A 14,074-nucleotide genomic window follows, 5' to 3' on the forward strand; every position below is an offset into this window, starting at 1 on the left:
GCAATTGTATAGAATTCAAATTTGTCAAGACAGCATTGAAGTCCACAGTTTTAGAGACTACCTAGCAAACCTTCCATTTTGTAGTTCAGTTTTATTGGCTATGGCTTTAAAATGCCCCAATAATTATATTTGGTAGCAAACCACATACAATGTATTAAAGATTCATAGGACAAATATACTAAAGATAAAAATGAGTTTGAGCACAGATACTGTATGCATTCCACTGAAATGAATACAGTGTGATTTATTCATAAATGAGTACAAATTAATAATGATATTTCAGAAGTTGAAAAAGGTGACACTAATAGTACTGAATAACATAGCCTTTTATTTATTTTCTTCAGATTTGGAATTTGTTATTTAATTGTATAAAAATGAGGAGCCAGTTTGCAACCTAAAAATATTTACATATTAATACTATATTAATACTTTAACAAACTATACAAAAAAGATAATGAGACAAACGTGCATTTATAGAACTGCATGTCAGTCAGGCCAGATCCCTGCAGAGAGAATTCCCAGCATGACCTCATTCGTCTGTGAAGACACAGAGCAATCCTGGTTTAGACGTACACATTCAGCTACTTGTCCAGCATGGTCAGCCCTCCACTGCATGATGGTTTCCTTCTGCTATGAATGTGCATGTCCAGTTGTCTGCTTCTGAGAGCAGACATTTACCTAAAAGAAAACGTTACAATAATTAATTACTAGTTATTAATTTGGATCTGTATGAAAAGCCCAACACATTACATGTTATAAAATCTTTTTCAAAAGACATTTTTCAAGGGTTAAGATATAAATATTTTTCCAAATAATAATGTCTGAGTATTTACAAAATGTTGGGCAATTTTTGTTTTCCTAAAAAAAAAACATTCTTAAGGAGGCATTTTCAAAATAAAATCCTACAAAATAATTTCAGATTTTAAGTCACCTTCCTCATCCACCAGCCATTGGAGGAGGACTGGGGCCGTGCAGATGATTGATTCGACCCATTCTACGGGGAGGGTTTCCTGGTGGCCTAATAAGAGAAAAAGTTAATATGTACTATTTAGCAGACACAAATTGAACTGGTTCCTTTTAAACACTCAACTAGATCCTTTTCTAGTTGAGTCCCCCATGACTCTAAAACATTATTTAAAATAGGAACTACCATTTAGGTAGGGAGTCAAAAATTCAAGTACTTATAGGACCAGACATGTAACGCACATGAGGAAACTGAGTCAAGGCAGGATTGTGATGAACAGAACAGCACCTCCTGTAAATGCCCAGCTGAAACTCAATTCTAGCTGACTTTTGCCATGTGGGAAACACAAGCCCAGCCCAGCACTACTGCTTCTTCAGAGTTTTTCATTAGAAGCTGGAAATCCAGATTCTTAAGTGAAATCTCTAGATTTTAACGTTGGCCATCAGTTTTCATCCTCTAATTTAGATTTTTCTCACAGGATATTTGATGTGTATTTTAGTTTTGCCAAATTAGCTTTGATTATCAAAGAGGCAACTTGACTTTTAATTTACAGTAATGCATTAATTTTGTGAAGTACAATTAAAACACTTAATTTCCATAATTCTATTTATCTAAAATATCTAATTTCATTAAAATGTACAAAGGGATAAAAACATTATCAATAAAAAAGCTATACCCTCTTCCATCATCATATCTGGAATCAGACGAGTTTCTGTAGCCTCTTCTTTTTTTCACATCTTGCTGAAGCAGAGTCTTGAAACTGAAACAAGGGGCAGAGGTATCACTGTCAACATTATAAAATTTACTTCCATGGTTTTAACTATCATATCTGTGAGAGGATGACTAAACCTACTTAGCTCCAAACCCACATTTCTTACAGCCAGCTGGACAACACCATTTAGCTTTAGCATGTGTCTAAATAAAGTGTGCTATGTTCTGTGACAAATCCACCCTTCCTTGTATTTACTTGCTAATAACTCCCCTAGACAGAGCATGAAACCAGAGTCATCTCTGACTTCCTTCCTCCACTCTAAATCAGTCGTCAGGTTCCAGAGTCTGTTCTTACAGAATCTCACATTCATTGAGCCCCCGCACTCCCCCTGCCAACAGCCTACCAACATTTCCTTAGGGAGGGAGGGACCAAGGGTGGTGTGCCTGAGGCACAGGGCTTCTGGGAATCCATTTAAGTAGTTTTTTTTTTAAGAGGGGGAGGGAGGATTGAACTAAGTTAAAACAGTATTTTAATAAACAGTGTGGAGTAGGTAAAATTTGTAAAAGATTTAAATAAGTTTTGCATTGGGTAACTTAACTTAGGTACTTTCTTGTCCCCTGTTGTATTTTTCTATGGAACATGTCTCCCATTTTACATTCTACCCCATCTAATTTATGCTAAATGTACCATTAAATTAAACTTTTTTTTTTTTTTTTTTTTGGTCTTTTTTGTGACCAGCACTCAGCCAGTGAGTGCACCGGCCATTCCTATATAAGATCCGAACCCGCGGCGGGAGTGTTGCCACGCTCCCAGCACCGCACTCTCCCGAGTGCGCCACGGCTCGGCCCAAATTAAACTTTCTAAACCATAGCTACAATCAAATTAAGTATAAAGACCACAGCTTGACATTCAAATTTCTGTGCCATCCTTCATATCGTTTCCTTCACCTGGAATAACTTCTTTTGATGTCCACCTCTCATAATCATACCCGCCCCAGTACTCCTTGCAATACAAAGCTGTTTACTGACACTAAAGCCATTGAAGAAACTGGCCAGCCACAGATAAATCAATCAATGAAGGAAGGGATGGTCTTCCACATCTTTGCATCTCTGCAATTCTCTGACCAGGAGACAAATAGATATTTAAACTTAGGATGAATAAGACTTGTTAGGAGTTGATAAACAATTTTTATAAAATGAACAGCATGTGAAAGACCAAAAACTGCATTTAATTAAGAACTACTTGAAATTATGGGAAAGTTTAAATTTTTGTCTTCTACATATCCATTGTAACCCTTCGTTTAAAAAAAGTTCACTTAGGAGTTTTTTTTTTACCACCAAGGTTAAGAGGGTCAAGCTTACCAACCCAATTAATATACATTCATAATTATGTTTGGTGGTGGCATCTTTATCACTAAACAAGTCTTAATTTCCCTTTGTAAAGCTATTTTAAAAATTACAATTAAAAACTCCTTCAACATGAAGAGAAGTGTAAAAATTATTGCAGCTTTGAAGACTTGGTTTAATGTAGACCACCTTATTATTTTAAATGAATATGTTATTACACACCATGATAAATGTTAGAATGTAATCAAAGTAATACAATTTTTTTAAAAGTTCAAAAATAACTGCTTCAGGAAAGCTGAGCTTGCTTAAAATACCCAGAATAATATAGCTAGTGTACTTTTGTCATCTTAAATACCAGGACAATTAAGAGCACTACTATACTTACAAGAAAACCACAAACTCAGCTATTCCCCAGAAGAAATCGGTTATGAAAGACAGTCTCCATGGGGACTGACTCCGGCTGTCCAACACTTGTCCTACAGACAAGAATAAAAAATTTCAGTGAGTGCTACTAATTTCTGACCTAACAAGCATTACATTTAATTAGTCAGGTAACAATTCTAGTCTAGGGTTTCAACTTGGCCATGTTTCAAATGGTCACACAAGGAAAAGTCTACTATGTGCACATCATTCTGACGGAGGATTCAGGTAAGTAAAGTTCTATATCTACAGATCATTCCTTTAATATGACAAATGTCAACCTACAGTTTGTAATTTTGGTGGGTGACTTCATCCTATTCAAACACTTTTTTCTTTTACTGGCAAAACAAAAATTTACCATTTTAACCATTTTTAAGTGTATAGTTCTGTGGCATTAAGTACATTCATTTTGTTGCACAACCATCACTTCAATCTACCCCCAGGACTTTTTCATGTTCCCCAACTGAAACTCTGTACCCATTAAAATCTGACTCTCGTTACCTCCTCCTTCCAGCCCCTGGCAACCACCAGTCTACTTTCTGTCTCTATAAACTTGGCTATCCTAGGAACCTCATATAAGTGGAATCATACAATTTTTGTCCTTTTGTGACCAGCCTATTTCATTTGGCATAATGTCTTTAAGGTTAATCCATATTGTAGCATGTGTCAAAATTTCCTTCCTTTTTAAAGGTTGAATAATATTCTGCTATATGTACATTCTACATTTTGTTTATCCATTCTTCTGCTGATAGACACTTTGTTTGCCTCCACCCTTTGGCTATTGTGACCAATGCTACTATGAACATGAGTGTACAAATATCTGTTTGTTCAAGTATTTTGAAAAAACAAATGGGATTGCTAAATATAAAGGAATGCTCACACCTCTTCCATTTTCCTAAATGTGTTCAGAGTATTTTTCACTTGCAAAGTCTCTTGCCTGTATAAAAATATTGTTTATACATACTCTTAGGAAGGATGGTTGCCCTGGGTCGAGCCAGAACCACACTGATTTCTTATACATACTCTTAGAATCAGTTATTTTGATAAAATTCTTATAAATCAAGGACTCTGTATGCTGTAAGTACTGAAGAGAATTTGTCTTGTTCATTAAAATGACCACTATTTTCTATAACAGGATGCTCTTTATTCGAATGAGACTCTAGCTTTATCTTAAGCAAAACTGGATCTGTTTTTCAAACCACTTTAAATAATAGAAGCTACAACATGAAACTCTAGAGTTTCAGCCTAGCAAATCAAGAGGTCAGAATATTTTGAAGAAAGAGCAGCTGTCTGTCAACTACCTCTGCTCTCCGATATTCTAAGGGCTTCAGCCTGCTCACCTTCACTCCCTCCACTGGGATTTACTTTTCCTCTTTCCTTGGCCAGCTTACTTTCAGGTATACACTTGGATCTAAGCCTCACTGAGCTATTGAGAAAAAAAAGCCTACTGAAAAGTCAGAGGGTAGTTGATAGGCTTGTCTGCCTCTTACTAGCCCTGCTTTGTTAGTTGATGTGACATTTTCCTACTCTAAGAAAAAGTATTCCAGGCTAGCCATCATATAAGAGTGTTGGGGTAAAAAAAAGTCATCTGACAGTAAGAGAAAAAACTTGTCAGTTATGAAGTGCTGATAAATACAATCTTTCTAAGAAGATGGATCTAACTGAAATCCATCAATTCTCCCCTTGTGATTCTAAAGAACCCATTATATGCACTTCTATCATTCTATTTTGGTTTTTGCACTTTCCCCTCCTACTTTTATTGCAGGTTTACAGAACCCTGTGGCCGACCCCCCCACTCCTCCCAATATCCCCAGTGGGAAATAAAGTGTTTGAATGCAGATTCATTTCTCAAAGATAAAGGTGAGATAAAAGATCTTAACAGGATATTTATGTGGATCAAAAAAGATAATGCATACACAATAAGACACTAAAAACATAAGGAATTAATCGATAATGCATAAGTACCAGCTACTAGCTGTAATCACAAAACATACAAAACAAACTAAAGTCTGCAAGTGCAAACTAAGATGAAACGTTAAAGCTTTTCTTTAGTGTCCATCAGCCTACTTGTTTCAAAGATTTTCAAGTGGGAGATGAGGAGGAGGATATTTTGAAAAGCAAAGAAATGCAAAGGGCACTCAGCCAGAAGACTTCTCACTGACTACCTTAATCGTCACTGGAAGTAAACAGATGATTCAAATAGAATCAAGACCTAGTTCTAGTGATGTAAGAACCACTTGCTACGATTGAACTAAGGGAATTTCACCTGAGTCAAACAGGTGGCTAGGCAGTTCTGGCATTGATCTGACGCTGTCATACTGTCTTTCATTTTCTTTGGGGAGTCACAGAATAAAGTCTCTCTGATTCTCTATTCTAGTAATAGTTAACTTGCTTCTAGAGGAATGGTGCTTCTTCCCGTATCCCTCGAAATTCCGGCAAAAAGTTGCAAGAATGACTAGCTACCCTCTCCTGGGGAAAAAGCCTGTACAAGGCTTTCATCTAATTATCATCCTAGTTCGGCTCTGTCTTTATACACGTTATAGAAAGAGGCAGTATAGTTGATAACAACAAGGACTCTGATGACAGCCTACCTGTCTTCGAATTACGGCTCAACGATGAACTACTTTTGTGATCCTGGGCAAGCTGTTTAATCTATCTGAGCCTAAGAGTCTCCATCCGTAAAGTACGGATCATAAAATACTACCTGAACAGGGCTGTTATAAAGACTGAACGGCATGATAAGCAAATAACGCCGTGACAGTGCCCAAGGCATAGGCGCTACGCACACGGTCAACATCGTTGTCATTACTAGTTAAGGATCCCGACACCCGAGAGGAAAGAGCACTTTCGCAAATACACAAGTTAGCTGTAGGGAACGCGGCGCCGACCTCACCAAGGGGACCTCGGCCCCCGACGCCGGCTCAGAGACGATCCGCGGACGCGCCACAGGTCGGGGAGGTTTCGCATCCGACTCCGCCCGGCCGCGAGGCGCTAAGCCCGTGAAAGCCGCACCGAGTCCCGGACTCAGCGACCGAGGATGAAAGAAAGCTAGGGTCCGGCCCTCCAGGCCAGCCGGTGCCCTTGCAACTCTTCCGACTCACCATTCGAGATGTAAACCATCCCGCCTCCCGTTCTCCTCTTCGAAGCGACTGGGAATCCTGGCCCCTCTGGCTTTCGTAGCGCCCTCCGCGCCCCGCCCTCAAACGTCACAGGTCACAATTAGACAAAACGGTAACGAAGGACGGAGCTGGACAGAGCCCATTGGCTGCTGGAAGAGACACGTCTCGGATGGGCGTTTTTGCCGCATCACGCCGGAGACTTCCGGTAAGGCTGAGGCTGCCCAACGGGCGACCGGATATGACGTCCCGGGTGCTCCTGTAAGCGTGCAGTTTCCTGACTTCTCTCTAGTTTGATCCTAGACAGTTTGCACCGTCATGTGAAGTGAAGCTGCTTTCTATTTGATTGCTAGGCTCTGGCTGGGTGTAGGCAAGGCTGCTGTGTGTGAAGTGGCTTGAAGAACCGCTGGCAGGAGGAAATTCCCCGGGATTTCCCAGATATGTTCATATTTAGGGTGCTAAGATTGTGAGATATGGTAGGAGGGAGGTGCCGTAGGATGGTGACCATGCCCTAAGGAACTTGTCACGCCTTCGGGAATACAAGTCCCTCCTAGATGTGTTTCTTCTTCTTCTTCTTCTTTTTTTTTTTTTTTTAAAGATGACCGGTAAGGGGATCTTAACCCTTGACTTGGTGTTGTCAGCACCACACTCTCCCAAGTGAGCCAACCAGCCATCCCTATATGGGATCCAAACCCGTGGCCTTGGTGTTATCAGCACCGCACTCTCCCGAGTGAGCCACGGGCTGGCCCCTTAGATGTGTTTATTCTTTTACTGAAATTTTTGCTGTGGGTTTACCAGAAGTGTGGTTTTTATCAGATTTAGTGAGGCAACTGTGAAAAATAAATTCAGCTGTTGTGCGAGACCTTTCTCTGCTTATTTCTTATTGACGGCTTCTGCTTGTCATTATTGTGGAGATGACAGAGATGAAGGAGAAGGTATGTTTTGGGCATTCACTAAATGTGGCCCACATACCATGAGTACTGTTCTGCAGCCACTCAGCCACTTCTGTTCCTTGAACATGTCGATCTCATTCCTGTCTCAAGACCTTTGTACTTTGCTGTCCTTTCTGAGTGGAGTCCTACTGGCTGCTTCCTTTTTTTTCAGTTCTCAAGCCATGTGCCATCTCCTCGGAAAGTTTCCTAATTACCTTCCCTAAAATGGAAATGAAAATTACATTTTGGGAATAATTATATTTTGTATTTAACAATGTTGGCTCAGATTGGATTTCTAATACCTAGAATTGACAAAGATTTAATTTCGTGTTGATTTTGGGGGGAAGCATTTTTCCCAAAAAGTGCATAATAGAACAGCATCCTTCACCTCACTTAAGATTTTCGTAGCACATGAAGGGTTATTTTTGCAAAAATATTGGAGTGGGGTCAATAATTTTCCCAAGGGCCTTTCTTAACCTAGGCCTTGCCACCACCATCTCTCACCTGCTCTACTCTAGTTGCTGTCTAACCAAAATCTCAGGTTCTGCCTTTACCATCCTTAAGCAGTTTTTCAAACTGCAGCAAGAGTGATCTTGAAATGTAGATCGTCTCATTTGCTTGCTTAAAACCTTTTAGACTCTAAAATTTAGTGATTTCCTATTGCTCTTAAATTCAGTTTCTTGTCATGGCCTACAGGCCCATTGGGATCTGCCCACACAATTGCCCCTTTCGTTATACCCCCTGCCACACATCCCCACCAAAATTATGCTCTAGCAACACTGTTCTTTTAGTTTTGTGAACACCCAAGTTTTTTTCATGTCTCTAGGACTCTGCATATGCTTTCCCCTCTACCTGGAATACTCTTGCCCTGATTCCTTGCACATCCAGCATCTTCAATGGTTCCTTGAACCATTAGCTCTCAGTTTAAGTGCCATCACTTCAAAGTGCCCTTCCCTGTCCACTCATCCCCATGATTATTTTCTTCATAGTACTTATCACAATGTGAAATTATTTATTTATTGGGTACAGGCACGCCTCATTTTATTGTGCTTCATAGATAGTGTGTTTTTTGCAAATTGAAGGTTTATGGCAACCCTACATTGAACAAGTCTTTTGGCACCATTTTCCCAACAGCATGTGCTCACTTTCTGTCTCTGTGTCACATTTTGGTAATTCCCACAGTATTTCAAACTTTTTCGTTATTATTGTATCTGTTATGGTGATCTGTGATCAGTGATTTTTGATGTTACTATTGTAATTGTTTCGGAGTGCCATAAACTGTGGCTATATAAGACAGCAGACTTAATGTGTATATTCTTTTTTTTTTTTTTTTCTTTTTTAAAAGATGACTGGCAGGGGGATCTTAACCCTTGACTTGGTGTTGTCAGCACCACGCTCTCCCAAGTGAGCTAACCGGCCATCCCTATATAGGGATCTGAACCCGTGGCCTTGGTGTTATCAGCACCACACTCTCCCAAGTGAGCCACGGGCTGGCCCTTAATGTGTATGTTCTGACTGCTTTACTGACTGGCCGTTCCTTGTCTCTCTCCCTCTCCCTAGGCCCTATGTTCTGAAACACATCAATATTGAAATTAGGCCAATTAATAACCCTATAATGGCCCCTCTAAGTGTTCAATTGAAAGGAGTCACACATATCTCATTTTAAATCAAAAGCTAGAAATGATTAAGCTTACTGAGGTAGGCATGTCGAAAGCCAAGACAGGCTGAAAGGTAGGCCTCTTGCACCAGTCAAGTTGTGAATGCAAAGGAAAAGTTGTTGAAGGAAATTAAAAGTGCTGCTCCAGTGAACACATGAATGATAAGGAAGCAAAACAGCCTTATTGCTGATATGGAGAAAGTTTTAGTGGTTTGGATGGAGGATCAAACCAGCTACAACATTCCCTTAAGCCAAAGCCTAACCTAGAACAAGGTTGTGCCCCTCTTCAATTTTACGAAGGCTGAAAGAGGTGAGGAAGCTGCAGAAGAAAAGTTTGAAGCTAAGAGATTGGTTCATGCGGTTTAAGGAAAGAAATGATCAACAACATACAAGGGTACTTCAGAAAGTTCATGGAAAAATAGAACTGAAAGATAATATGAATCTTTCCACGAACTTTTTGAAGTACCCTGGTAAAAGTGCAGTGAAACAGCAAGTGCTGATGTAGAAGCTGTAGCAAGTTATCCAGAAGATATAGCTAAGATAATTGATGAAGATGGTGACAGTAAGCAACAGATTTTTAATGTAGATGAAACAGCCTTATATTGTAAGAAGATGCTATCTAGGTCTCTCATAGCCAGCGAGGAGAAGTCAATGCCTGGCTTCAATGTACAGGCTGACTCTCATATTAGGAACAAATGCAGCTGGTGACTTAAATTGAAGCCAGTGCTCATTCACCATTCTGAAAATCCTTGGACCCTTAGGAATTATGCTAAATCTACTCTGCCCGTGCTCTGTAAATGGAACAACAAAGCCCAGGTGAGAGCATATCTATTTACAGACTAGTTTACTGGATATTTTAAGCCCACTGTTGGGAACTACAGCTCAGAAAAAAGATCCCTTCCAAAACTTTACTGCTCATTGACAATGTACCTGGTCACCCAAGAACTCTGATGGAGATATACAAAGAGATTAATGTTGTTTTTTGGGGTGTGTGTGTATGTGTGTGTGTGTGTGTGTGTTTTATGCCTGCTAACATAACATTCATTCTGTAGCCTATGGATCAAGGAGTAATTTCAGTTTTCGAGTTTTATTATTTAAGAAATATATTTCATTTTCTTAGCTTCCATAGATGGTGATCCTCTTATGGATCTGGGCAAAGTAAATTTAAAACCTTTTGGAAAGGATTCACCATTCTAGATGCCAGTAAGCACATTCATGATTCATGGGAGGAGGTCAAAATATCAACATTAACAAGAGTTTGGAAGAAGTTGATTCCAACCCTCATGGATGACTTTGAGGCATTCAAGACTTCAGTGGAGGAAGTAACTGCAGATGTAGTGGAAATAGCAAAAGAACTAGAATTAGAAGGAGATCCTGAAGATGTGACTGAATCACTGCAATCTCATGAGTCAACTTTAATGGATGAGGAGTTGCTCCTCATGGATGAGCCGAAAATGTGATTTCTTGAGATGGAATCTGTTCTTGGTGAAGATGCTGTGAACATTGTTGAAATGATAACAAAGGATTTAGGTTATTATATAAACTTAGTTGACAAAGCAGTGACAGGGTTTGAGAGGACTGACTCCAATTTTAAAATAAATTCTAGTGTGGGTAAAATGCTATCAAATAGCACCGCATGCTACAGAGTAATCTTTTGTGAAAAGAGGAGTCAATCGATGTGGGAAACTTCATTTTGTCTTATTTGAAGAAATTGCCACAGCCACCCCAACCTTCAGCAACCACAATCTTGATCAGTCAGCAGCCGTCAATATCGAAGCAAGACCCTCCACTAGCAAAAGAACTATGACTTGCTTAAGGCTTAAATACTTGTTAGCATTTTTTAGTAATAAAATATTTTTTAATTAAGGTATGTACTGGTTATTTTTGGACATAATACTATTGCACACTTAGACTAAAGTATAGTGTAAACACAACTTTTATATGCACCGGGAAACAAAAAAGTTATGTGACTTGCTTTACTGTGGTATTTGCTTTATTGTGGTCTGAAACTGAACCTGCAGTACCTCCGAGGTATGCCTGTAATTAATTTTTGTCTCTCTTCCTCAAGAAAATATAAGATCTAAGAAGTCAGGAATCCTGTCAGCCATGTTCCCTTTTATATTCTCAAGGTCTATCATAGTCCTTGGCAGGTAGTAAGTACTCAGATATTTGTTGGGAGAGAGAGAGAGAGAGAGAGAGAGAGAGAGAGAGAGATTTTTCTAAAAGACCCTTGAAAATCTCCCCAATCACCAAAGGAGGAAGGGAACTAGCATAGGGATCTCTGAGTAACAGACCCTGCTGAGCTTCCTCTCCATTCTTCTGTCTAGATGATTTCTTCCTGAGATTTAATGCAGTGATTTCATAGTGATCTAGCTTCTTCACACTCCATTTCACGTCATATTCAGCTGCTAGTTTAATCCAATCTTACCTCTTTCCTGCTCAGAAGTCTTCAGTTTCTCCCCACCACGTGCCAAATAATTTCCAGCTTCCCTTGTCTGTCATTGAGGGTTTCCCTGATGTGTTGTCTTAGATCAACTTTCTTCTAATTTCATAATAGATTCCTTGTTTTCCTGCCTTGTTGCTTCTGCTCATGTGTTTCCTCTTTTTTTTTTTTTTTTTAAAAGATGACCGGTAAGGGGATCTTAACCCTTGACTTGGTGTTGTCAGCACCATGCTCAGCCAGTGAGCTAACCGGCCATCCCTATATGGGATCCGAACCCGGGGCCTTGGTGTTATCAGCACCGCACTCTCCCGAGTGAGCCACGGGCCGGCCCCATGTGTTTCCTCTTGATGGAAACTTTCTCCATCTGTTAAAATCTAATTTATCTTCCAAGGCAAGGCATGTTTCTATTACATGGAATAATAAATGTGAAAGGAGTTTGCAAGTTGAAAAAAATTATATAATTAGTAACAAGATGAGTTAGGACAAAGATAACATTTCCTCTCTTTTCCTAACCTTCTTTAATGTCTTGAATTATGAGTTAGCCACTAGCCATATGTGGCTGCTGAGCACTTGAAATGTGGCTAGTCTGAATTAAGATGTACTGTACAAAATACACAGTAGATCACAAAGATTTAAAATGAAAAAAAGAATGTAAAATATTTCAAGTTTTTAGTATTGATGATATGTTGAAATGATAATATTTTGGATATTGTATTAAATAGAATATTTTACGAAAAGTAATTTTACCTTTTTCTTCTTTTTTAACGTATCTACTAGACAATTTAAAATGACATACTTGGCTCACATTTATTGCTCACGTTACTTTTCTGTTGGCCACTGCTAATGTAGAATGAAGACATTATGGGCCTGGCACAGAAAAGGTACTCAGTAAATATTTGTTGAATGGATTAATGACTGAATTGATAGTGTTAATAATGGATAGTATTTATTCAGGGTTTACTATGCATCAGACACTGTTCTAAGAACTTTCCATTAATTAATTCATATAGTCCTCACAACAACAATAACAATAGCAAATATCTATATAGCCCTAATCCTGTGTTAATGTTTTGAGTGCTTTCACAAATTAATTCATTTAGTTCTCAACCCTCTTAAGTGGGTTTTACTATTATTCCCATTTCATAGATGAGGTAACTGAGTCAAAGAGAGCTCAAGTGACTTGACCAAGCTCACACAGCTAGTAAGAAGTAGAGCTGAGATTAGGGTCAAGAACCTGGCTCTATAGTTTGAGCTCTTAATCCCTGTGCTATGCTGCCTTTCCACAAATAAGTAGAAGTATTGAAATAGGACATAATCTAACATGGTACTCATAGTATAGAATGGGAGGTGGTTTCTGGGTATCTCAATTTTCTCCAAGTTGCAAAACAGCTACCCAAAGTTTTTCTTTTCTAGATACCCCAGCAAAATTCCTGAGTATCTCTAAGTGGATTACCTTCCCATCTCTGTGCTAATCCCTTGGCCAGGCCTATTCTGAATGACAGCTACGTCTGGAGCTGGAGCTGGAGCTGGAGCTAGAGTCAATTGCAGTTAGGCCAGAGGGCTTGGGAATTGGAGAGGAGTAGTGTTTACCACAAGACAGTGAAGAAACACTGGGTTGTATTAAAACTTGGAAAACACACGGCATTTATATTCTTTATTAACCTTTTGTGTGTTTATTCTTACAGTTATTGCTTTTGTATTCTTTATTTCATTTGGGCTTAGATATCTTAGCTCTTTAACTGTCTTATTTTTCTACATTATAATTTTCATTGTTGCTTTTCACATCAACTTCTACTTTTTTTTCTATGTCTTTTAAGTAATTTAACCTCAGACTGGACATGCTGTGAAAGTCAGCATTTTTTGAGCCAATAAGCACCTCATCCCTTCAGCTGAAGTGATGGTTGTATTACTCTACAACTCACTTACTTAAACTATCTGAACTCATTTTCTGTATTGAAATGGGAAAAATGTTCATAGAAATTCACAGTGCTATCTTTCTTGGAAAATTTGCTTGGTTAAAAACGTTTGGGATTTCATCTGTAGTCTCTAAAGCGTGTTGCAAAGTTAACTACATTTGTTTCATTAGTGAGCCTATGTGGTTAAATTTAAACAGTCTATCTTTAAGTGAATAAGGAATATCTAGACTCAACCTTGTGATTCCTTTACTGGAAGAGAAATACTATTTTAATTATGATTTCTAACCTTTTAAATTCATGATCCAGTTTTAGCAATTCTGGTGTCTGTAATGTAAACTGTTATGGTTATAGTGGTAGATGGAAGGGAATAGAGGTCCAGATTTTTAAAGTAAAACTGTCAGAGACTTAGGTGTTGGTTGCCTTCTAGGGGCAATGATTGGTCACTAAAAGCAAATTGTTAATATTCTTAGAATTGTATTTTATAGTACCAAAATATGTGTTACTTTTTAAGCCTTATCTTTAGATCCCTAAGTATGGAGTATAAGAACAGAAGTGCACATTTTATTAC

The 14,074-nt window shown here is 38.8% G+C and overlaps 1 protein-coding gene across 1 annotated transcript; it reads right to left on the reverse strand.

Moving 5' to 3' along the window:
- Positions 1-927: 927 nt before the first annotated feature.
- Positions 928-6,685, reverse strand: SELENOK (selenoprotein K). Its single transcript, XM_063114902.1, has 4 exons — positions 6,544-6,685; positions 3,408-3,498; positions 1,641-1,724; positions 928-1,018 (listed from the first exon to the last, which is right to left on the reverse strand). The coding sequence occupies exons 1-4, from the start codon at positions 6,560-6,562 to the stop codon at positions 928-930; spliced, it is 285 nt and encodes a 94-aa protein (XP_062970972.1). The 5' UTR covers positions 6,563-6,685.
- Positions 6,686-14,074: the final 7,389 nt, after the last annotated feature.

Source organism: Cynocephalus volans, chromosome 11 (genome assembly GCF_027409185.1).
Source record: "Cynocephalus volans isolate mCynVol1 chromosome 11, mCynVol1.pri, whole genome shotgun sequence".
Classification (NCBI taxonomy): domain Eukaryota; kingdom Metazoa; phylum Chordata; class Mammalia; order Dermoptera; family Cynocephalidae; genus Cynocephalus; species Cynocephalus volans.